This window comes from Saccoglossus kowalevskii, chromosome 4, assembly GCF_978046115.1.
Source record: "Saccoglossus kowalevskii chromosome 4, keSacKowa6.1, whole genome shotgun sequence".
In the NCBI taxonomy this organism is placed as follows: Eukaryota; Metazoa; Hemichordata; class Enteropneusta; family Harrimaniidae; genus Saccoglossus; species Saccoglossus kowalevskii.
This window is the reverse complement of record NC_140644.1, coordinates 1341788-1368301: the sequence shown is the minus strand read 5'-3', so window position 1 is coordinate 1368301 and position 26514 is coordinate 1341788. Positions and strand designations below refer to the sequence as shown.

Below are 26514 nucleotides of genomic sequence, written 5' to 3'. Positions count from 1 at the left end.
TTTGAATAAGGTCACAGTGACCTTTAAATTATGATAAGACTTGTTTGTAACTCAAACATACTTGCCCTCCTTTGGGTAGGGGTATTTCAGTGTATCAATTTATCTCGACAAGTTAATAATGCGTATCATTGTACATTCGATCAATTGGAGGCACACATGGAATGACTTGATGGGGCTTGCGTTGCCAGTCTGCTTCTAATTTTCGTGTTCGGAGCTGTACGACGCACAGGCATATTTTAAAAAATCAGATTTCTCAAAACACATTACCAAAATTACAAAAACACTGGAGACAGCACCATGCAGATTGTCTATCAGGACACGGATGTTTTTTACCTCTGTCATGAATTTGTTTTTGCGTATCTGTTAACCGACTTAATTAACTGATTATTAGCGAATTGCTGTGTTATGTCTGTCATCGTGTAGGCCTATTTGAAGTTTTGGACGGAACTTGGCTCAGTGGTTTGGAACTAATTACAAGATACCGTCGCTATTCTGACATCCGTAGTTATTAATGTAGTGAACGATTAATCAAACGATATGACGTATTCAGTACTTAGTGTGATTGGCTTTATGATTGAAGTTTACGCCTTAGAGTCTTTTACTGTTTTGTAATTGGTTAGAGTTTTGAAAATGAAAAAAGAGAGTTTGAGTTGGTCTTGGCGAATACTCCACGACAGACGCAGTCCGAGAGAGTCCAGGGGCGAGCCTTGAGGCAGTCCAGTCTTGGGCTAGTCTTGGGTCAGCCTTGCGAGAGTCTTGGGGATTTTTTCCCCAGGGCGCTGTGTCTTATAGAGTGCTCGATTGACCGACTAAGACGAGAGCTGAAACGTATTTCGTTGTGTGTGCCTTATTTGACTGTAAAGTATAAGTGACTTTCCCGATCCCGTACCTCAAGGGGACGAGATAGAGAGACGAGACGAGTTTTCCCCCTGACAGTGTAGAGAGACCCGAGAGAAGAGATTTTACCCCTGATACCTCCATGATCAGGATAAGTGGCGACCGAGTCGGCCTGAGTCACTCACTTCACTGAACGTACCCAATATTTTCGAATAGTACGGGCATATTTTAGAAGCAACATGAACAATTTATATGCTAGCTATGATTGCTGATTACATTGTATCTCCCAATTCATAGCACCCGGACTGCAGCTCACACCATCACATCACTGCACTAGTAAGCGAGCACTCTGTCTCGCAAAAATAAGGAAACGCCAACAGTATCTGTTGATAATATAAAGTTAAACAACTTCCTGCTAAAATCGAGAATTTCCAAGATTGATTGTTCATAAAAATCACAAAGATGGTCAAGGTATGAAGTAAGCGAAAAAGCAGAAAATTTTGACTGTAACCTAACTTTAAAATTATCGCGACTTTAGCATATGGTGGTCGAAAACCTTAACACCAAATTGCACAAGATTATGGTCGGAGAAATCGACCCAAAGAACGCACGCTATTTTCCTAAAGCAAAGTTCCGCCTCTGCGGTCAGATTTTAAACTAAGCCCATCAACTACGTCTTCAGTCGAATTGCCGACTGAATGACATTTCTATAAAGCTTACATCTATAGGGAAGAAATGTGTTAACTCCATATTAAATTTTGCAAAGAATTATGGGATAGAAACTCACATCAGCCGTATGTTAAAATCAACTTTTTACCTCTCCTGACTTCAAGCAACACGATAGTTTTTTTTTTATCAATTTATCAATTTCACTGGGAAGATTGTTTTGAAGATTTTTTACTGTTTTTGGATGCAAGCTGTCTAACTAGGAACCGTAGAAATATGTAAGTGTATCCGACACGTCACCAGTCAATAAGTGTGATCCACTGACACGGGGAAGTCTTACACAGTCACGATATATACTAGTAATAAAGACGATATATTCATAAACCATATGTCTATAATAAGGCACAATATACATCGTGTTGAAAATAAGTGGTGTTATAAAATCGTATGAAAACGAAATTGAGTTGTTCCAGCTTAGATTGGAAATTCATATCAATTTACAACAACTAATTATTGAGTATTACAAAGCGAACAATAACAAATAGAAGTGCATATTTCATTTCAAAATTATTCTCCCTACCTCTATCTATCCACTAACCTCTGCTTGCTGAAAAAACGTCCTCAGTTTAAAAACATTTGATTTTTTTCAGGATTACTAGTAACTTGCTCGTATGAGTTATCATTCATTCTCGATCGCACTCCATAATCCACATATACGCTCTGAGGTAGCCTGAGAATCGATTCTCAGAGTTGTCTTGGCGCGATTATATCTCGGCTATTTTTCCGTACGTTCGTAAAAGGATAATTTCTTTGCTAGTATTGTCCTCTTTCTCTATGTGTCCGATGTTTACTGAAATAAAATAAAAACATACTACATGTACATGTATTCAGAAATAAATTCAAAATAGTAGTTAGATGCATGACAGAAAGTGTGACAAACATACCACCTTCAGTAGAGAAAACTAATTGGATAAGAACACTTCACAATGTGTATGCAATCAGGCAATCACAAATGTGATAATATTTTCACATTTCGACTGTAGGATTTTGTTGAGGTAACACTTGAAGCTAATTTTCGAAATGTTTGAGAAACTAAAAATAAAATATTCGTCCGCAATGGAAATGCACTTTAATATATGACAACATCATTATATATACAGTGTTTTTTTAACTTGCAAGAGTGGTTTCCTGCGCATGTGCATCCAGCAAAACAAGTTCTCGGGAGCCTCTTGCCGAGTTCTTCTCCCACAACAAACTGTGAGGGCGCCCGAAAAAGGTCTATTTGAAGGACTAAAACTAGTCTCATGGCACACTTTCTCTCAACGAGATCTTGGCGGCCATTTGCGTTTCTATTGCACAGTTCGATACGCCTTACTTACCATCACTGCACCAGGTGGGGTTAGTACGAGAGGGCGCCATCCGATCTGGATGGAACGTTTCGAAGTCAGTCTGTAGGCCAACTTTGAAGCAACAACGTCCCTTTTACGAATAGATGGAATCATTTCAGCGATTTCTGTACAAAATAATCTAGAGTAAAATATCATCGTGCCTCTGCATTCTCCACGAATTTCGTGACTTGCTATGATCACGGTAAAGAGAAAAGTTGTGCTTACTTTCATCAGTCTGCTGGAGTCTGATCGAAAACATGTCTCAAAAAACACCTTTACTTCATTTTTCCGATTATTTGTTCAGCTCATAACGATAGAATCAGCCAATTTAGAGCTATCGTGTATTCTATCGGAAAGCATTTTGGCACAATTTTACTGAAAAGATGAGTTTTTTCATTGCTCATGAATATTAATTTATGCAAGTGAGACGACTCCATGCCATGCAACTCCCCCCTGATGGCACTTATGTTTGTTTTTATTATTAGAGGACGCTTACACGCGTAATCATTCCACTTGGAATTCGCATTTCCTAATATGGTAGGATGGAAATACTCCGTAAAATACCGAAAAATTACGGCACGCTGTAACTTATGGCGTTACGGTGACAGGTAATAATACAATATATTTAATATAATATAATACATTAGAAAAGCATTGGGAGGGTTTACATTACACACATACCCTTGATAAGGTCATCCAACATTCTCCCACACAGAGTTCTATTTCTACCAATATATCGCTGCCACCACAAGTTCTTATGCTTGTCGTTGATTGGTCGATGCTTCTCTCCCACACAGAGTTCTATTTCTACCAGGGGGGAGTTGCATGACACGATTGGTTGAAATAATCGTCTCATTTGCATAAATTAATATTCATGAGCAATGAAAAACTCGTCTTTTCAGTAAAATTGTGCCAAAATGCTTTCCGATAGCATACATGTTAGTTCTAAATTGACTGATTCTATCGTTACGAGCTGAAAAAATAATCGGAAAAATGATGTAAAAGTATTTTTTGAGACACGTTTTCGATCGGACTACAGCTATCTATTGAAAGTAAGCACAGGTTTTCTCTTTACCATGATCATAGCAAGTTATGAAATTCACGGAGAATGCAGAGGCACGTTTATATTTCACTCTAGTACTATTGCTCAAAATTGCTCATAATGTTTTCGGTGACTTTTATCAGTGACAAGTTACCTAATTAGTATGCATTTCGAGAAACCACAGTGTGTGTGTATGCGCAGTTTGAAATGGAACAGTTTTGAACGCAATAAAATCACGCGTAGGCTCCAGCAAGAAATTGTGGCGTCAAACTGGTTGTCGATTGAATTGATTTGCAATAGACATAATTTTGGAGCCTGTATTTCTCTATGAAATGTTTCTAAGTTTTGTTGAGGATTTTTCTGTAAAGAAATTGCTGAAATTATTTCATCTGTTTGTAAACGGGACGTTGTTGCTTTGACGATGGGCTACGGACGACTGACGTCGAAACGTTCCATTCAGATCGGATGGCGCCCTCTCGTGCCAATCCCCCCTGATATCTACCAAAACGTGATTACCATGCAGGTGTTCGATTTTCGAACTCGACAAAAGCGAACGCGTCGTTTGTAGAATCTGATATATAGAAGATAATATTTGGTAATCGTAGTCCTAAATAACTATTAAAAATAGCTAGACGTTTCGAGCAATGGCTTTTTATCGATAGCATAGAAGAAAGTTTGTAGAATCTGGCCGTTTTCAAAGTGAGAAGCTCACCACCTTCCCTCACAATCAGTGTGGCAGTAGGGCGATTCAGTCGTTAAAACCACGAAGTGCTTTCGTTTATTTTTATTTGTTAATCGACAGGACGGGCAGCTGTATGAACCGAGCAACACTCTATTAACCGTTATACCGTGATGACATTTTTTTATTTTGTAAATTATAACTATTTCACCCTTTACAGTGCGTTTGCGAAAACAAACATTATCAGCTATTGGTAAAATATGTTAAAATATTTAAAACTTGTTTATTAGTAGAAATAAATCATCACACGAGCCCTCTAATAACGAATACGCGTAGTAAAAGTCTTTTCACCACAAAATTGCTTTCGGTTTTCTGGCCGCAATGATCTCTGGGAAGGAGAATGGGTCATCCAATTACACCCACAGATGCACAAATCTGTCGCTTAGCACAAACAATACGAATAACAAAAAAAACAAACAAAAAAACACGATTGCGTCAGGCCCATGATATAAGAAAGCGTTAAATACCTAAAACCGTTTAGCCTTATTTTTTGAAAAAACATCAACACATAATTACTAAAAATGAGACTAATATTTACAACTATTCGTTCAAGTGATTAGACACTAACGATCACCAACATACGTGAGATCAATGAAAACACCGCAGTTGCATGTCCCTCTTTTTCTAGTATCCTTGATTAAACCAACAAGAGAAACGATACTTTTCTGCATTGGTGTCAGTGGAAGTATGGAGGTAAAAATAATTGTTTCCTCATTATGGAAGGAAGGAAATAACAATAAGATTGATCTAATAATAACGTATGACTGAAAACACACGATTAGGTATCTCTACGTCATACTATAGAGTCACCATTTATCTCTACGTCATACTATAGGGTCACCATTTATCTCTACGTCATACTATAGGGTCACCATTTATCTCTACGTCATACTATAGGGTCACCATTTATCTCTACGTCATACTATGGGGTCACCATTTCAATCGTAAGTCTATGATTTGGCAAACGTTAATTCAGCGTTCACGTTACATTACGGAGATGGTCACACTCAATATTAATTAATTTGTTACGTGGTATTTTTGACTGAATATGTAATAATTAATCACAATGTTGCCGTTCGTAAATTTGTGAACTCCTGGAAAATGCACAGTCGGTTACTACAAATTGGGATGAACATGAATCGTTACCGGTGCGCGTCATACATGAACCTCGAACTAGCATGCAATGTTACTTAAACAACATATTTAGCGCAGTTGAAACCCCGTAAAAACACTGAATACATTATTTGACATACAATATGCAATATATTTTAAATTTAAAGCAGGGGAGTCTTTGTTTACCAACTAGCGTCTACACACGATCTTTTGCGTTTAGAGCGTGCGTTATTATCGTTGTATGGTACTCAAATCCCGCGCGTACGTACGACCCACCCGCTTTAATTACTTCGCCCGGAACGTGAAGTACCGTTTGTGTTATTACATGCACACATGCGCACGAGCACATCACCACTCAATCGTGTTGACATCATTTCTTGTTTTAAATATTTTCAACATTTCTAAAAATAAGTTCAAGTCAGATTGTGTACCATTGTTGAACTAATGACACAATTTTCTTTGACGTGAAGCTTATCTCTTCCTTAATATAATAAGTGATTTTCCTGGATAATGTACCAAGGAGACAAACAAAAATATACGATACTTTCCAAAATAGACGTTGCCGCATTGTGTATACTAGTATATCCTGATTACATCAAGTAAGTGATTTCCGATAAAATATATTTTTACCAGACTGACAAAAAGGAAAATATTGAAGAGAATTAAAAGTGTGGTTACCGGCCTGTTGTATTGATAACGGAATTCCCCGGGCAACAAATAGATCATTTGCTGTTTCTGTGTCACGTGGTATTTTTATTCGTTTACATCATCAACTTATCCGCCATTTTGTCATCCTTGCTCATTATAAAACAGCTGAGACAATCCTCCAAGTAATAATTTGAAACAACACTAAGTTCTAGCAGGTAAACGATCGACTTCTAGTACTATGAACTCATGGAAATGTAACGTCGCTTTGTAGAAATTTAAATACGAGACGTTAATTGTACGCGGCCTACACGAACTTCGAACGAGCCTGCGGCGTGAATGACGTAATGGATCACGCGCACTTGAAATCCGCAAATATATTCATATACTAGTACAACACCCACCACCCAGTTTGAAAATACAAACGGAACTGGATTTATTTATTATTTCAGAGGTTTCACTTTTAAAGAAAATAAATAACCTCAAGTCATCGTTGACGGAAATGATACATTACTATATAAACGTTACACAGCTGTTGATACTCACTAAGCTTTATCGTGTGAGAATGAAGCACGCCATCGAGTTTATAGCGTTAACCATGTCCGTAACGCTGCGATTATCTTTGATCAGCGTAGAAGGTATCAACAATGGTCTACAACGGAATCACAATGACACCAAGGAAGCCAGCTACGTAAGTGTTGGTTCATGTTTACGAGGCGGGTGAAAGTGATTTCCTTCTGTCGATGGAGATGCCTGATCTTTGAAGGCCCATTGTTTTCTTATTTTATAGATTAAAAGATGCGAGCATTAAACTTCGTTTTCGTTATGATTTTATCCACCAAGAGTACCCCCAACACCTCGTCATTACATTTACCAGGCAGCAAGCCGGGGTCGCAGCGGGGTCGCAAATAGGCAACACAATTCATTCATTCATGTACGTATTTGGGGTGTACGCTGTACATATATATATATACATTCCAATGCGCATGCGTTATATCAACCGTCAGTTTGTAGCACACTGTAAGCACACACATACCACTAAAACTCTTGATTTTAATGATTTAGTAGCTTATGTTGAGTGAATGACTTGTTTTCTTTACTGCTGTTGTTGTTCGGTTGAGTACAAACTATTCAGGTCACCCGCACTAGAGAGATCGTGCAGACGTGGTTGAATGTTTCAGTAGTGTATACTATATCATTACATTGACGACGGTAGATGTTTCCGAGACATAAACATAGACAAAAATAGCATGTATTCCGTGGACATTTTTTCATTAATTTCGTCGAGATTTATTTCAGGAAATGGATGCCCTTGATAAGATGAAAGGCGTCACTTCAGTACAAGATATGTACATGCGGTTTTATCCAAACAGCTGGCGGCATGTGATGATGGAAAAGTTTGGGATTGGCGATTACGCCATTACGCATCATAATAAGAGACAGCATCAGAAGAAAGGTTGGATGTCTGATGCGTCAAGAGATGACCTTATCAAGGGTATGTGTGTAATGTAAACAGTCTCCTTCTGTACTCAATTAATGCTCTTCCGCATTTCGGTGCTCAGTAAATTAGATCACGGTAATTTTCAAGAGATGTCGAAACATTTCAAAAATAATGTTATCATTTTTCATATCCCAAATCTTATGCCGTTCAATTTGCCAAAGACATTATTTATGTTGATGGTGGAAACAATCATATAACAAAATATACCAATATGCAAATATTTTTGATTATATATGCAACTATTTGTATCACATCTTGTTCTACAACACATAGCTGCGTAAATATTAAAAACAAATATTTGTTTCACATCAAGCTGCTGATACGGAATTTAAGCTGTCGAGATGTGCGCCATCACCATTCGTTGTGAAAACAGAGGATATAATCAGAAGCACAGAACTCTGCCCATCCACAACGCCCCCAAATTTTCCTCGCAATGGGCTCATAACATTCTTCCCCCCGTGTTTGCAGCTATTCCGTTGCAGTGGCTGTTGTCATGGTGATTGCACCAGTCACTGCAAACCGACAGTTGATGGCCAACAGATTATTGAAAAAGTTGTAAGTAGACATATGTAGTATTTTTTTCCGTTACGCGCCCGGGACGGGACTTGGTTCAAAGACGCAGAGGGCGTAATTCTATCAGATATCGTGAATGAATTTGACACTTAAATCAGTCACTTGACGCACATTGAGTTATAAGTATGATGTGTACAGTCTCGTGTACATTCAAGTAAAGTTCTAAATAACACGTCCTCAACTATCGCATACGTTTTATCCACATCACCAGATATAAATACCACACACAGTGGGAGTAGCACTGGTATGGAAGGATGAACAGTGACTCCTATTAATAATGTTGTTTTTTAATTCGTCGATATTGTTCACTACGTTGTTTTGATGAATATATCATGACTAGCGACATGTCATTGCCATAATGACACACACAAATCACATGCAGATCATTTCTTTCAGTAACAATATGTACTGTATAAATCGTTACCATTTACATAAAAACAAGTAGAAGCATTTTTGTTATAATTACACTATTAATCTGAATATCACAAGACATTCATTGGAACACTGACAATTGTCCTTGTTGATTATTTGGACTATAGCAGTGCGGTGAGAGCACCCTCATTTCACAGTCGTAAACAGAGCCATTTCAGAACAGATTACATGTAAAATCAAACAAACCCGAATGTGAACCTAACTCAGATAAATCTCTTCCCAATCTAATACTAGTATTTGTGAAATTCTACGATTGTTGTATGATTGTGTTTTGCAGGTGTTTCTACCCCCGGATAATCCATCGTATTCCAATATAACATTACATGTATACAATTACACCGAATGTGAATGTAATGATACTCCCCGATCAGTGGCCGAGGACAGGAAAGAAATCACATCGTTCACACTCACGTCACAAACACCACCGTTCATCGCAATCAGGTATTTCGATGGTGAATCTTAGCTATTTAAAGGGTGTGGTCGATGCGCCGCGCATGTGCGACATTTTTGTTGATAAACATTGATTTTCCCACAACCCAATGCGCTCTTCTAATGAAAATCACGAGTACGAGTTTTGACTTTGGTACAATATGCACCAATTACCGCCGGTGACTTTTTCGATGCTTTCCAATCACCAAAGGAATTATCTAGTTAAAGCTAGGTAACGTCTCAGTTTGTACTCGTTGGTCTGCATAACAGTCAAAATCGCCATCTTTGTTCATATGAATTCCTTATATCGCGCATGCGTAGCTCGACGACTATCGCCATTTAAGAAGCATGCGTGATGTCTTGTGCTGTGTTGAAAATGCGTAATATATCACTAAAAACAGCATCAAATCATTTTATTTGAATCAATATAATTGGTCACAAAATGCCAAATATAAAAGAGCAGTAATAACAGGAATGTGTCTAACAATTTTGTTTTTTGTTACAGCCACGTGTAACATTTTCGTGGAAATGTGATTGTAATTAGCCAGAGTGTGTGTAGGGGTGGGTTGAGTACTTGGGGGGGGGGGGTACGTACACTAGAAGAACGTCTAAATATTTCCAAGTATGGAAATACATTTTATCTACGAAGGGCGTTATCATGCCGCAAAGCGTTTTATGTTATGTAGAAATAACGTAAACTGTGAAAGCGACGTACGTGAAATCGATTATGTTCGATTGTATAGTCGTTTATCGGAAGATCAATACACAAGCACGCTTCATTGCTAGGCGTATAGGTGAATAGTAAATCATGAACCATTTAATTGGTAAGCAATTCGACTCGGACGCATGCGCAGAATTCATTTGTCATAACTGCCGATCAGGACATTGCAGTGCTTATTTCTTATTTCAGTCCTAAAGAATGTCGAAAACGGGTAAAGCAGTGCAAGACGAACTCATTTGGTCGAGTTGAGCGGTGTACGTGTATGTGTAAACTACAGAATCATGGCTGCAACACTAACTGCAACAAGTACGGAAAACGTTTCATATTTTCATAATTTAGTATAAATGAGTGTAAATAGAGGACATCACAAATTGATTACACATTTCTTTGATTATCATTGCTTTATAATTGTAGTATAATTTGTAGTTTGCATAAGAAAGTCGCGGCAAAATACGCTTACAAATGCACCAATCGGCGTGCCCACTTAAAGAGAACTAATCAATAGTCCTGTAGATGTAGAATATCAGTACCCTTAATCTAAAACAAGTATTGATTGGACAGTAGCTCTCAAATCCAGAATATGTTTGGCGCGTACAAAGATGAAACTGAAACAACTACTCTGGCAGGTGAGAATGCATATACATTTATTGACGTGTTTCCTTTATAGGTGTAGACGCCACGTGATGCGTACACAACAACAATCTGACGACCCCCCAGCTTTGGTCATCATCGGCATTGATGCAAGCAATAGAAATTAATACCTGGAATGTTGTATTGTCGTGGCAGCTCATATTATTTTGGTTCAACTGTTTTTATCATCGTGGTGATAAATTAGAATTCTATGACATTTATTTTCAATCTGCTATGAATATGTATCAATAAATATAATCAAGGTTGTCATACAATTCAGTTGTGCAAGTATTTCTGTGAGTTACATTTAATATTATATTTAAGGAAACCCATTATCCACGTCGATATACTCAAGTATTCACATCAAAAACAAGTCTGTATAAATGGCCATGAAAATAAAGCACCTAGTACAATTGTATTAATAAAATGATTTCGTCTTTTTTAGGGAAAAATGAAAACAGCAATTGACACATTTCTAGTTGGTATCTTGGAAACAACGTATATTATTAAATAATTCTCCATATACATCATGTATTATAGGTTTAGATATTTCACAAGTGGTAATACAACACGTAGCTATGTAATAAAGCAGAAGGATTTTAGAATGTAATCACCGATGGCGCAATTCATACGTTGTTGTAGGGTATAAGAAAAAATAGTGATCTTAGTAAGGCAGTTTTGCTTTAGTTTACTGTAAACTGTCGATGCAATCTACTTATAAATCTATACAAATTGTCATGACAAAACTTCATGAAACATGATTATTACATTTTGGCAAATTGTCTGAAATGAAGGCGAAAGAAGATGTGGCCATACATGTCATATACAAAATATCAAGTTGAGTGGTTAATGATTTCATGAGAAACAAATACCCATACTTTTATTATTTTTTGTTGGTAATCAAAGATCCATCGAAACCACATGACTGATCGAAATTATTTATTTCTTCATAACAGTCATACAGCTACACGCAAAATATCAAGTTGAATAATTAAAGTATTTATAAGGAACAAATGCCCAGAAATTCAAGATGCGTCCAGACCACATGACAAAAATATTTTACAGATATATATATGAGACAGTACCTGCAACACCCAGAAGTTACTACAACTGCAAGTCCCTAATTCCATTTATAGTTCAATTTTTGTAACAACATTTCTAATTAAAATTACTCAATAATATCAGGTGACCCGTAGTATATGTATCGACACATTTCACCGAATGCTGTATCAACTTTTTTGATATTTTCTGCTGTGAAATTAACTCCTCCTCTAGACCTCATGTACAAGCGATATATTCCAATCCAAACATGAATACTGAAGTGTTCGTTTTTCCAATTGTAATTCTTATCTAAGAATAACGCTCGCATGGCATTACTTGGTGGTTGATCCATACTTTTTGGTTCCATGTGCACAAGATCTGAGTGATTCTTGGCAAGCTGATAATGAAGCAACACTGGAATGCATCCCCTGCATCCATCATACGACTTATATAATTGGTAATACAATCTCAAAAACTTAGAATCCTTCGTTGCTAAAACAATGCCATTATTTAACCAAGTGGGCTTTTCATTTCCAACTGCATAGTCATAGTATCGGAGAGGTTCGAGTGGTGCTAAAACGAATGCATCACAGTCCAAGTGTACACCTCCCATTTCCATCAGTATCTCTATCATAGCCACGTCTGCGGAGTTCTCAGGCAATTTTGGATTCAGTCGCCTACCCAAAACTGTTAGCGGTCTTTCCCTATAAACGACTTCCAAAGTGGGTATTAAAATCCGTGCTTGGTACCACCACGTGCTGTTTGGTTCACAGTCTGTGTGAAACAGAATTCGATCAGCTTTCATTACCCTATGTGCACTCAGTACACTGATAAGATTTTCAAACTGGAAAACATGGCAGTTAAACCAGATAAAGTGTGCAATATTTGGTACAACCATGTGTTTGTGTGGTTTCAGGTAACCATACAATTCGCCCTGTTTATCTGAGTCACCAGTTACGTTGCGTATGACAAATGCTGATTTATCAAATGCCTTGAGAAATGTCATGTCTTTTAGGTGTGGCACCTGTGTGTTCATAGTGTTCTTTGTCATTGGCTTATCTTTACCAAGCTGAAATAATTAAGAAAAAATCAATGAATATCGTGTTATATGACAAGAACGTCACATCTGTTGTTGTACTAATCATGACGTAATTACCATTGATTAGCAAAGTCGTTTGCATAATAGTGTATACTTTATGGCGTCTTCCACTTTTTACTTACCAGGAAAGAGATATAATTCGTGGGTAGTGATTTTATATGACAGTGTGATGTCAGAAATTTGGGGACAGAATCACGCATTTACACAGACAACGCGCGTAAGTCGAGGAAAATTGACTAACATTCGTAGCATGGAAATACCAGATTTAACGCACGAGTGTAGTACTTATGGGCAGATCCGTCTATTCGCTAATTGACTACACGAAATTGATTAACACAGTGTGTACTTTTCACAATTTACGCATCGCATTCTTAGTTTAGAGCACGTATTAAAGAATTTGTTGGACGTTCCATATATGGTCGCTGAAAACAATTTTCTATCATTCCCAAGTAACGCATACTTTCGTGTTGGTTGCCATGCGAGTGAAAATTGTTTTTGCTGATTATGAATTATATATAGCGTTGTCACATAGGCGGAGTAAGTAGACGTAACGCCCGCCATCACACTAGATTTTGTAAACAAATATGTCTTCATTCACCACGGGAATTTGGCCGCTTTGTATAATAATAATAATAATAATATGAATATGAATATGAATATGAATAATATGAATATTAATAATAATAATAATAATAATGGCTATAGTTAAATGGTTATACCATGGGGCCTTACATTAATGGCCTCAGTAGATTTCACAATATTTGTCTGTGTTGGTTTTTTCTCATTCAAACTATCCATGTGACTCTTCGGATCTACTATACTTGGCATCACACAAGAAGTCGTAAACATATCTTGCCGTTACGATCCTCCCCTGCACCATGCTGAAATCCCTTTTTGTTGATAACATTTAATACATGACCAATGTTGAATGGTTATGTTATGAAATCTACTTACATTATTGGTCTGAGACGATTTAACATTCTTTTCAATGGTCTTCTGTTTCTTCTTTTCATTATCAATGTCAACTTTGGGTTGTTTTGGTATCTAATATAAATGTAAGATTTGTTCACTTCGTTAGCCTCCCAAATCCACGATGCTTAATGATAATAGTCTCAACACAAACAACTGAACGTAAACTTGTAGTTGCGGGATGAGATTTAATTATCAAGGCAGACCGATTGGTGCTTCTTGCAAGGTCACGAGAGTTTAACCTATTTGAAACTTTTTCTCATGAGTTAGCTTCAATTCCATGGGAAACAGCGACACCTCATGGAAAATCTACAAAACACAAAAGTCTAAACTCAAAGGATCTTGAGAAAGGTATCCCAGCCATTTGATGCCCAGACAACGTGGCCCTGGTGATTGACACTTTTGCCACTATCCAGAAGCTCAAACCTGCACCAAACAACAGGAAGCCATCAACCTTTGTGGATGATATTCGCTCATCTTCGATCAGGTTCAGATAATAAAGACAGTGTAAAGTACTTCTAAATTATAAACTATTTATTCAAACAGTGTTACATCAAAGAAAATACAATGTAACAGGGTTGCAACAGAAGAAATATACAATGAGGTGTTTATTTATAGGGGTTGAGTCGGATTCATGAGCACCTATGATAACCTTCACTGAAGTGGCCAAATCTGTGCTTTCTTCTGCATGTAAAGCCATAGGTCCACAACCTGCAAGAATTGATCTTGTGATTGATAACTACATGCCAGTCTTCATTAAGAATAGAGAACATGAGAGGAGGAGCAAAGTGACAGGGATAAGATATATAATCACCAGTGGATCTCAGAACGCACCCAATGACTGGGGAAAGTTTATGTCAAACAGTGAGAACAAACAGAATCTTCCTGAATTCCTGGTGGATGAATGGTCGAAGAATGGTGATGCAGGTTATTCTGATATCATTAAAGAAACATCTTTGTTTGTTTGTCATGGTAAAGAATGCCACAAATTGAAGGTACATGGAGACCCAATACTCAAAGATGCTGTTTTTTCTCTGACATGCTTTGCTGAAGAGGCTGACACAAGACTATTGATGCACTGCAAGTAAATTGCAGAAACTGGAGATTTCAGAGCAGTTGTCCTGAAAACATCTGACACTGGTGTGATTGTCCTTGCTGTGTATTTTCAAAAAGCAATTGATATTCCACTGATTATCAACAGACAGGCTACTCAGAAACCATGGAAGTACATTGACATTCAAGCTATATGCAGGAAACATGGAGAAGACGTCTGCAAGCCACGTATTCACAGGATGTGATACAACAAGCAGTTTCTGTGGCAATAGGAAGAAGTTAATGAAGAAAGATATTTCATGTCTGCCATGACAAATCTAGGTGAGAGTCTTAACATTACAGCAGACCTACTGACCTAAAGGGCCTGTATTGAATGTTAATGACCCAAATGCAACCAGTGTGAATGAGGTGAGGTACAGAAAGTTGTCAAAGGGGGGGGGGGGGGAGAGAAGCTCATGAAATACCACCAACTGAAGTGCTACATATGGAAAAAAATCACTGAATGCATCATTTCAAGCTGTGATCCCCAATGGAAACACAATAAAGATCGTGTGGATGACTCAGGATCCAGCACCAAAAGCATTGCTCCAGATGGTTAGCTGCAAAACGTGCAAGAACTGTGACACACGACGCTGCTCATGCAAGAATACAGGATTGCACAGAAAATCCTTGCACAGATGGATGTGAATGTTCAGCAAAAGACTGTGCAAACTCTGAAGATACATTGAGCCTGAGCCTGACTAAGATGCTGACAGTAATTATGAAGACTACTAGTATATCTTCCTGAAAAATACAACTACGCAATATATACAATTTTCTTTGAAAAACAGCTTTTTTGGTAATTTATGAGTATGCAAATTAGCTAATTAGCATATGTGATGTCATAAATAATTGGGCCAATCCACGATCTACATTTTGGTACCAACTTTACATCTGTATTTTCATATTTATTGAAAATATAGATCTTTTAACGATTTTATGATATTTTCAGGTTGCCATAACAACATGTCAATTTTCACCCCTTTCAGGGCATTATCCATCCTGAAAAATCTGTTTTCACAATGTTTGACGTGGGGTGCAGCTAAACTCCAAATTCTTGGCCTTAGCTTCCAGACTATCTCTTGAAAATCTATTTTAGCATGCTTATACTGATAATAATTTATAATTTTTTTTCGTCATGCGTTTGAGGGGGGGGCATCCCCCCGCCCCTGGATCCGCCATTGAATTGCTATTGCTAAAGATTATGTTCATGGTGTATGCTTACATTATTGGTCTGGGTCGATTTAATATTCTTTGCATTGGTTGATGTTTCTTTGTTCTCATTTTTCATGTCAATCTTGGGGTCGTTTTGTGACTAATGAATTTACAAAAGTGAATAATAATAATAATAATAATAATAATAATTGTACATGGCGTAACATTTGTATTTACATGGCCATGGTTAAATGGTTATCCCACTTGTCATTACACATTTAGTTGAGAATAACTAGTCACTACCCCGCTACTGCCCAGAAAGTTCTTATTTTTGGTAACATTTATATTTACATGGCCATGGTTAAATGGTTATACCCATGGAGTCTTACATTAATGGCCTCAGTAGATTTCACAATATTGGCGTGTGGCGTTTTTTTCTCATTCGAACTATCCATGTGACTCTTCGGATCTGTAGGTGCCTAAATGGGTTTAAGAAATTTAAGAAAGTTAAAATAATTACTAGTATACTTGGCATTACACAGGAAATCGTAAACATATCTTGCCGTTACGATCCTCCCCTGTACCATGCTGAAATTCCTTATTATTGATTACATGTAATACATGACCAATGTTGAATGGTTATGTTATGAAATCTACTTACATTATTGGTCTGAGACGATTTAATATTCTTTTCAATGATCTGCTGTTTCTTCTTTACATTTTCAATGCGAACTTTGGGGTCTTTTGGTACCTAATGTAAATGTAAGATTAGTTCAGTTTGTTAGCCTCCCAAATCCACGATGCTTAATGATAATAGTTGCTTTTCAGTATTATAGCAAGAACATCAGCCACAAGTGTTGGATCAATGATCTATTCTACTATGAAGGAATTGCTGAATGCCATGAATGTAGTGTAAGTGTACAAGCTACACCACTGGTTTCCATGGGTAACTAGAGTTTGTAGATTTCACACTATTGGCGTGTGGCGTTTTTTTCTCATTCAAACTATCCGTGTGACTCCTCGGATTTGTAGGTGCCTAAATGGGTTTAAGAAATTTTAAAGTTACAAACTAATTACTACTATACTTGGCATTACACAAGAAGTCGTAAACATGACTTGCCGTTACGATCCTCTCCTGTATCATGCTGCCATTTCCTTATTATTGATTACATTTAATACATGACCAATGTTGAATGGTTATGTTATGAAATCTACTTACATTATTGGTCTGAGACGATTTAATATTCTTTTCAATGATCTGCTGTTTCTTCTTTACATTTTCAATGTGAACCTTGGGGTCTTTTGGCACCTAATGTAAATGTAAGATTAGTTCAGTTTGTTAGCCTCCCAAATTCACGATGCTTAATGATAATAGTTGTTTTTCAGTATTATAGCAAGAACGTCTACCAGTGACCTATTCTAATTTCTGAATGTCATGAATGTAGTGACTAGAGTTAGTAGAATGACAATAAATGGGTACTGTGCCATTTTTCTTATTTAATTTCTTCACTTATGTGATACGTAGAAGTGGAGAAAACGGGCAAACTCAACTTTAATACTAATTAATACCAATGTATGAGTATTCGAGTTACTCAGTTGGGGAGAATATCAAAACAATTCCAAAGTACAGTTTTCTGAGAGATGTCAGCCTTTGTTTTCATTGTGATGGTTGCCAGGCGGTAAAATTGCCCGGATGTCCGCCCGAAAGTAGACAGCACTGCTTACCAGGCTTCTCGTGTGTTTTTCGCATACAATACCATAAATATGCTTTTACAAATACTGTTCCATTAGGAAAACTTTTTTCCAAGTTTTATGGGTTAGTTAGTCGACTTACAACATTTTTCTTAATTTTGCATAGATAGATTTTCCTTTGACCCCATTTTTATGCGAACATTGGATTTTCATTTTTGGTGCCTAATTAGTTGAACAAATTGAAAACACAGTATATTAAAATTAAAACCGTGCTTATATACATTATAATAGAAATATAATAAATATCCGTTTGCTAGCATCTCTTTTCAGAATGCGAGGATTAATATTGTGTGCTTACTGGCGCGCCCTCTAGTGGCAACGCACTTTTGTTGTGTAAATGGGCCACACGATATCTGTTTAAGTTTTGAAATCGTTTTGATGTGTATTGGCTAATGTTCAAAAAAAGAACTTTATGCGATATACTTACGTGACTTGTTTGGCTTGATTTAACAGTCTGCCTTGCATTAGTAGGTTTTTCTTTGTCATTACATTTCGGGCAAAACTTGGGTTTGTTAGATGTCTACAAAAATCAGGTATTTGAGAAATGTCAGTACTATTTGTTGTAATATGTGGATTAGGTAAAATAAATCCCACTTTTGGTCCATAAATGAACAATTGTTTCTTGACTTTTGCTAAAATCGTTTACAGCGCACGCTGTCCATACACCTTATTTTTGTCGGCCTTGTCGGATTTATCATCTGTATTAGTTTGCTGCGTATATATATATAACTTTGTATACAGCTAATCAGAATATTCCCATGTTCAAGCAAGTGAACAATACACATTCTGGGAATTAACTGTTCCACATTTCAAGTAATTTGAATAATAATACGTTATCAATTAACACATCAGCAAATGTCTTTGAAACGTTTTGTGTCAGTTTCCAGGTAACCAGGCAAATAACTCATGTTATTTGTAATGTTTTCAGACATTTCACTGCTTTCAGCATATAAAACCACTTTAGGGATTGCACCTCTGTGAACATAAAATATAGCTTGACTAAATTTAGTTGCATGCACTGTTCGATAAAGTTGATATTTCAATCACACTCAGTCACCAGCATCAATATTTCAATATTTGTTACAAATCGCCCCTCTATCATATATTTTACTCACGTATGTGAGAACATAGCAAGAACACTGTCTTTAAAATCCTTTATTGAACCGTCATTATGAGATCATAATATACATCATATATATATAACGTAGCACACTCTGTGATGTAAACCATATCCATATGTTGTGATTATGTCATGAACTGTAACCATGTATATGTAATTATGTCCTATTCACATGAAATCTTTATTACTTTATTCTATAGCAAGAGTTACCTGTCTCAATGTTTAAAAGGGAGAATCGAGTGTATAAACTGTGCAAGATGGCAGCTGATGTTACTTTGATAATCCTACCGAAGCTAGTAACATCATGGCGTGGTGATCCGGTAAATGTGCCAGATACGATGTTTAAAGGCCAAACTGTGAGTCGAAACACATCTTGGTACAATCATGGATATATTATAATATTATATTTATCCAATAGAATAGGTCTCCAGACCAAATGTATACATTTTAAAATAATTTCATAGTTATCTGAGAGAGTGATATATATAAATAGATGTGTTAACGAATGTATATTTAGGCGTTTGATTTATATGGTTTATTTCGCTGAAATGTACCACGACCTGTGACACGCTAGTGTACTAATAATGCCTGTCAATCATGTTTGAGTAAATTAGAATGTTAAACCCATGGTTTATGCAATTCACAAAGTTTATAAATAGTATAGCCATCACTAGAAGATAAATATTCTGTGATTGTAACGCGAAAATGAAGATGTATGTAAATATTTGAAAATATATATGAAAATAAAAATACTAAATGCTTTATTTGTCCAGTAATGCCAAGGCCGCAAAACTCGCTTTTTTTACACTTTCTAAACTCGTCCTGACAGTTGTTTTTACGTAAAACAAAACGTCGCCCTGACTTTCAATTAAAGTCTTATACAATTGTAAACGTGAAAACTACCGACTCAATACAACGTCATTTGGTTCACTACACACCCGTAATATAAATGAAGAGAGTAGCTACACTACTTGTCCCATCAAGTAGAAAGCATGATATTTTTAGCATCTGCTACCTTTGGTGATTCTCGTGTCGGATGAAACATCACACACGAATTATAAAATGTACTTGCTTTTCTGAGTTACATTTCATCTAGCGACCTGGAATATATTAACCACTTTGAAGATAAATTCAAATTTCCACGGCATTTGCATTGTAAGCAGACACAAATAATATTTCCGATGGATGAATATTCGAGGGATAGTGGTGAGAACGGTATTGCGTGCATATTGAAAAGCGCGCACTTTTTACTGATGTACAATCAGTTATACCGTTATGTAATGTGGAATCACACTGAATGTTAATTTTAGAATAGCAGAATAAGATCCAATGAAATGTATCATGATAATGAAAAGAACAATCTTAGTACATAATTACTAAGCAAAATTATAACGTCGATATCACGGGACTGTTTGATTGCATGCCGTATGTCCACGTAGCTAACACACCGCCATAGTCTCTTTAGCGAGAACCCAACAAATATCAATCAGCAAGCAATAAACATGTACAGTACATCTGTGTCCGTAACACATTTAACGTCAGTAGTATTATTATCCAATACATGGTAGAGAGGGAAGTTACAAAAGGTAGGCGAAATATAAATCACCTATTCTTCTTTCTACATTGAATGTAGTACGTTTGGAACGCATCAAAACCAATATATCCAAAAGAGATAGGGCAATCACGAACAACGAATTAAAAAAGTTCAATTAATATAAATGAAAGGAAAGCACCAAATTTCTATATCACCAAGGTGATCGAGCATTGTTCTATTACATACCTTCGACAACATGCATACATTCAAGCCCTCGTAGAATTGTCATTCTGTATAATACACAACTTACCAATTTCAGTATATTCACGCCTTTACTGTTTGTATAAATCACAATAGTATAAGCTATTAAAATCAGGAAAGCTATGCCAAATGCAGCACGGAGTATTCCGCGTTGTATATTTGGTTCCATTATGTACACTGAGTCAAAAGTAATGTCTCAATTACTTACAATCGCCAATTCATATGACACGACGATTAGCATAATTTGTTTGATTCGCGGCACATGACTTTTTTGACTGCGCATACTGATTACGCGTAACAAATGCGTGTCAATTGCAGTGTAATCGCCAGCAGTCGCTTGCAACGAATAAAATACATTGAATACATATACGTAATTCTGACCTTTAAAATAACGGGTATATTATTCGATTATGAGACATTTATTTCACTTCCACGACAATGATAAAAATAATAACCATTTCTCTGACATGTTCTCTATAATTCAAGAACTTTATGACCGCACAGATGATTTTTACCAACGATTGAATGTACGTCCCGGTAGACACACTGAGAGTAACTGACTGACTGAGTAAGTGATTTAATTACAAATATTTAATTCTAATCATTTGCTGGGTTATTTTTGTTAACAGAAAAATCACCACGCGAAACACATGTCATGTGTACGATGTGGTTACTATGAATATACAACTGCACATGTATATCTATTGTGTTACTGTGTAGCCGTGTTCTCAATAACAGCCAGTTGGTGAAATACATACGATTATTTCCAATAATGTACAAAACTGCAGACGTGGACGAAACTATAATTTATCTTTAATTTTTAATGGTGGCAGTAATAATGCACGCTGCTTAAAAGTAAATATAATCTCACTGTATTTCATTTAATTGTTTTGGGGATATTTAAGGTAAGTCGCAGATTACTTGTAAACCAAATGTCAAGCAGGGCGCGTCAATGGTCATTATACTTTGAATGAGCATATTTGTTTCAAATTGAGTTGAATATTCTTTTTTTACAAAATGCGTTGAAATTACTACAAAATAATGTAGTACATTTTAATATATGTCTGGATCGGTAAGTTCAATTTAACAACTTACTCAGTATAAGTTCGCGTGTGCTTTAGTACTACATATAACATGGACAGTTACACACATTTCAAAGCCTCATTTGTCGTCCGTTCGAAGTTCCGCCATCTTGAGTAGCGGACCATTTTTCAAGTTTGTATGGATCATTACATAGTAAATCACATCAAGTAGCCACAGAGCGTGTCTGGTTTAAAATATAATTCAATATGTGTATACGTATCAATACACTACACAAATCGCGGGTTCTATAGTCACACTAGCACATTTTGTAAACCAAATTGAAATAATTGTCATGTTATGGCTAAAAACATTAAGTAAACCATCTAATAACTAATGTATTCTCGATTGACGATATGAAGAACGAACCATTTATATGTTTTTAGTATAACATATGTAAGTTTGTTTTACGTATTATGGCCGGCACAATCACATACAGCGAATGTGTTCGATGTACAGACGCCTCAATAACAATGGCACCTATGAATTTGAAATAACAATTTTGGCGTGTATAAAAATATCTAGACAATGAAATATATAACCCGTTCATTATAATACATTTTCAGGCCAACATAAATTTGTTAATGTGAGTCGGTAATGATGTACACTACATCTCAAATTTCAACTTACGGCGTAAATCGGTCAGTGACATACTCGAAAAAACAGTAAATATACTTCAATATTACTACAGAAAGTTAGTTTTTAGCCAAATGTTATGGAAATATACTTCATTTTATCGTACTCTTAATCTTTCAAATGTATGTACGAAGATTGTTTTGTTTTTCTGCCTTGACTGAATGGGACAAATTGATAATTTATTTCTATAATTCGGAAACTTGTGCTATTTTTATGTATTAAAAGAAAACAGTCATTAACGTGTACAGAATACTGTCATGGAATAAACTCATTTATATATAATATATATATATATTAGTATTTCTTAATTGTTTACAACAAATATCAGTTGAAAAATATTGAAGTATAATATTTATATGTACACAATGTTAATTATAGCGTGAGATGACGGCCAAAATAGAATTATTCCAATATCTTTCGATTATTTCATCATTATTTCAATATCTTTCAATTACTCGCCGCTATTTCAATATCCTTCAATTATCTTACACTTATTTCAATATCTTTCAATTATTTCACCATTATGTCATCATTATTTCAATATATTTTAATTTTCTCACCATTATTTCACCATTATTTCAATATCTTTCAATTACTTCACCATTATTCCAATATCTTTCAATTATTTCATCATTATTCCAATATCTTTCAATTTTCTCACCATTATTTCAATATCTTTCAATTATTTTATCATTATTTCAATATCTTTCAATTATTTCACCATTATTTTAATATCTTTCAATTATTTCATCATTATTCCAATATCTTTCAATTTTCTCACCATTATTTCAATATCTTTCAATTATTTTATCATTATTTCAATATCTTTCAATTATTTCACCATTATTTTAATATCTTTCAATTTTCTCACCATTATTTCAATATCTTTCAATTATTTCACCATTATTCCAATATCTTTCAATTATCTCACCATTATTTCAATATCTTTCAATTATCTCACCATTATTTCAATATCTTTCAATTATTTCATCATTATTTCAATGTCTTTCAATTATTTCACCATTATTTCATCATTTTTTTCAATATCTTTCAATTATTTTACCATTATATTAATATCTTTCAATTATTTCACCATTATTGCAATATCTTTCAATTATTTCATCATTACTTCAATATTTTTCAATTATGTCATCATTATTTTAATATCTTTCAATTATTTTACCATTATTTCAATATCTTTCAATTATTTCATCATTATTTCAATGTCTTTCAATTATTTCACCATTATTTCATCATTTTTTTCAATATCTTTCAATTATTTTACCATTATATTAATATCTTTCAATTTTCTCACCATTATTTCAATATCTTTCAATTATTTCACCATTATTCCAATATCTTTCAATTATCTCACCATTATTTCAATATCTTTCAATTATCTCACCATTATTTCAATATCTTTCAATTATTTCATCATTATTTCAATGTCTTTCAATTATTTCACCATTATTTCATCATTTTTTCAATATCTTTCAATTATTTTACCATTATATTAATATCTTTCAATTATTTCACCATTATTGCAATATCTTTCAATTATTTCATCATTACTTCAATATTTTTCAATTATGTCATCATTATTTTAATATCTTTCAATTATTTTACCATTATTTCAATATCTTTCAATTATTTCATCATTATTTCAATGTCTTTCAATTATTTCACCATTATTTCATCATTTTTTTCAATGTCTTTCAATTATTTTACCATTATATTAATATCTTTCAATTATTTCATCATTATTGTAATATCATTCAATTTTCTCACCATTATTTCAATATCTTTCAATTATTTTATCATTATTTCAATATATTTCAGTTATTTCACCATTATTTTAATATCTTTCAATTTTCTCACCATTATTTCAATATCTTTCAATTATTTCACAATTATTCCAATATCTTTCAATTATCTCACCATTATTTCAATATCTTTCAATTATCTCACCATTATTTCAATATCTTTCAATTATTTTACCATTATTCCAATATTTTTCAATTATTTCATCATTATTCCAATATCTTTCAATTTTCTCACCATTATTTCAATATCTTTCAATTATCTCACCATTATTTCAATATCTTTCAATTATTTCACCATTATTTCATCATTTTTCAATATCTTTCAATTATTTTACCATTATTTCAATATATTTCAATTATCTCACCATTTTTTCAATATCTTTCAATTATTTTACCATTATTCCAATATTTTTCAATTATTTCATCATTATTCCAATATCTTTCAATTTTCTCACCATTATTTCAATATCTTTCAATTTTCTCATCATTTTTTCAATATCTTTCAATTATTTTACCATTATTCCAATATTTTTCAATTATTTCATCATTATTCCAATATCTTTCAATTTTCTCACCATTATTTCAATATCTTTCAATTATCTCACCATTATTTCAATATCTTTCAATTATTTCACCATTATTTCATCATTTTTCAATATCTTTCAATTATTTTACCATTATTTCAATATATTTCAATTATCTCACCATTATTTCAATATCTTTCAATTATCTCACCATTATTTCATAATTTTGTCAATGTCATTCAATTATTTTACCATTATTCCAATATCTTTCAATTATTGCATCATTATTCCAATATCTTTCAATTTTCTCGCCATTATTTCAATATCTTTCAATAATTTCACCATTATTTCAATATCTGTCAATTATCTCACCATTATTTCAATATCTTTCAATTATTTCATCATTATTTCAATGTCTTTCAATTATTTCACCATTATTTCATCATTTTTCAATATCTTTCAATTATTTTACCATTATTTCAATATATTTCAATTATCTCACCATTATTTCATTATCTTTCAATTATATCACCATTATTTCAATATCTTTCAATTATTTCATCATTATTTCAATATCTTTCAATTATCTCACCATTGTTTAATAATGTTTTCAATATCTTTCAATTATTTTACCATTATTCCAATATCTTTCAATTATTTCATCATTATTCCAATATCTTTCAATTTTCTCACCATTATTTCAATATATTTCAATTATCTCACCATTATTTCAATATCTTTCAATTATCTCTCTCTCTCTCTCTAATGATAAAATAATTGAAAGATATTGAAATAATGGTGAGAAAACTGAAAGATGTTGAAATAATGATGAAATAATTGAAAGATATTGAAATAATTGTGAGAATGTTTGCCTGAATTGCTACGCGATATCTGATGTTCATTATAACATAACATTAAATCATACAAAATATGACATATAACATACACGGCAACTTATATGGAAGTACGTGGTTGTTTTATTATGAAAGCTAAACTACCATATTTCACAAAAAAGTCAATCAAACAAAAACTGAAACACACATTAACGAATGTAAAAATATGATTGAGGTACCACCAATCTTGAAATTGTAAATATATTTAGAAGGTATACTCCCACAAAATTTCCATGATATGTGTATTCATAAACAAGCGTGTGAAGTGAAGTGGCCAGTTCAGTGAAATGTGTAATTGGTTACATGGCTGCCATGACTACGAGTATAATAAAACAGACAACATATGGCTTCAACATATGGACCTCAAGTCAGGTTTAGTCTAGTAGTGGGATAGAGGTTCCATGTATCCCATGACACATTTTAACCTGTATTTTGACAATCCCTGAGAATTCCCTTTGTATAAAGTTAATAATTCTTCATGCAACAAAATCGAAAATATTGTTCTATATTGACTTTTCTGTGTTAGCGTTTCTTTTGCAAATAATTAATGCAACTGTGTTTCAAACGTAGATCATGCTTTATTTATAGTTATTGACATTATTTTTCTTACAGATGAAGCCAATTGTAGTGTCCTTAAAACTACCTGAAGGTGGTAACAGTTTAATGTGTTTTTATTGTTTTATTTATGTTGTATTAAATACATGTTGGCATGCGTGCATGTTTGTATTTATCAGGTGGTGAATAATTATGTCTCTTTAGGCAAAAATGCTTGGATGGTGGCAGTGCATGGTTTGTTGTACTTAATTGTGATGGCTTCAT

General features: G+C 34.5%; 2 protein-coding genes across 3 annotated transcripts; one reads left to right on the top strand and one right to left on the bottom strand.

Moving 5' to 3' along the window:
* Positions 1-7005: 7005 nt before the first annotated feature.
* LOC144357822 (vascular endothelial growth factor C-like) lies at positions 7006-10991 on the top strand. Its single transcript, XM_078011847.2, has 6 exons — positions 7006-7121; positions 7730-7925; positions 8245-8486; positions 9214-9377; positions 10276-10392; positions 10754-10991. Exons 1-6 carry the CDS (start codon positions 7029-7031, stop codon positions 10842-10844), a joined length of 903 nt encoding a protein of 300 aa, XP_077867973.1. The 5' UTR covers positions 7006-7028; the 3' UTR covers positions 10845-10991.
* Positions 10714-21015, bottom strand: LOC102801677 (uncharacterized). Of its 2 annotated transcripts, XM_085497621.1 has the most exons (8): positions 20789-21015; positions 18252-18344; positions 17292-17381; positions 16734-16823; positions 16462-16551; positions 16143-16232; positions 13811-13900; positions 10714-12826 (listed from the first exon to the last, which is right to left on the bottom strand). In XM_085497621.1, the coding sequence occupies exons 1-8, from the start codon at positions 20906-20908 to the stop codon at positions 11885-11887; spliced, it is 1605 nt and encodes a 534-aa protein (XP_085353747.1). In that variant the 5' UTR covers positions 20909-21015; the 3' UTR covers positions 10714-11884. The 2 variants fall into 2 exon arrangements, with proteins under 2 accessions (XP_085353747.1, XP_085353748.1); XM_085497622.1 differs by lacking the exon at positions 16143-16232.
* Between the last annotated feature and the right edge of the window lie 5499 nt (positions 21016-26514).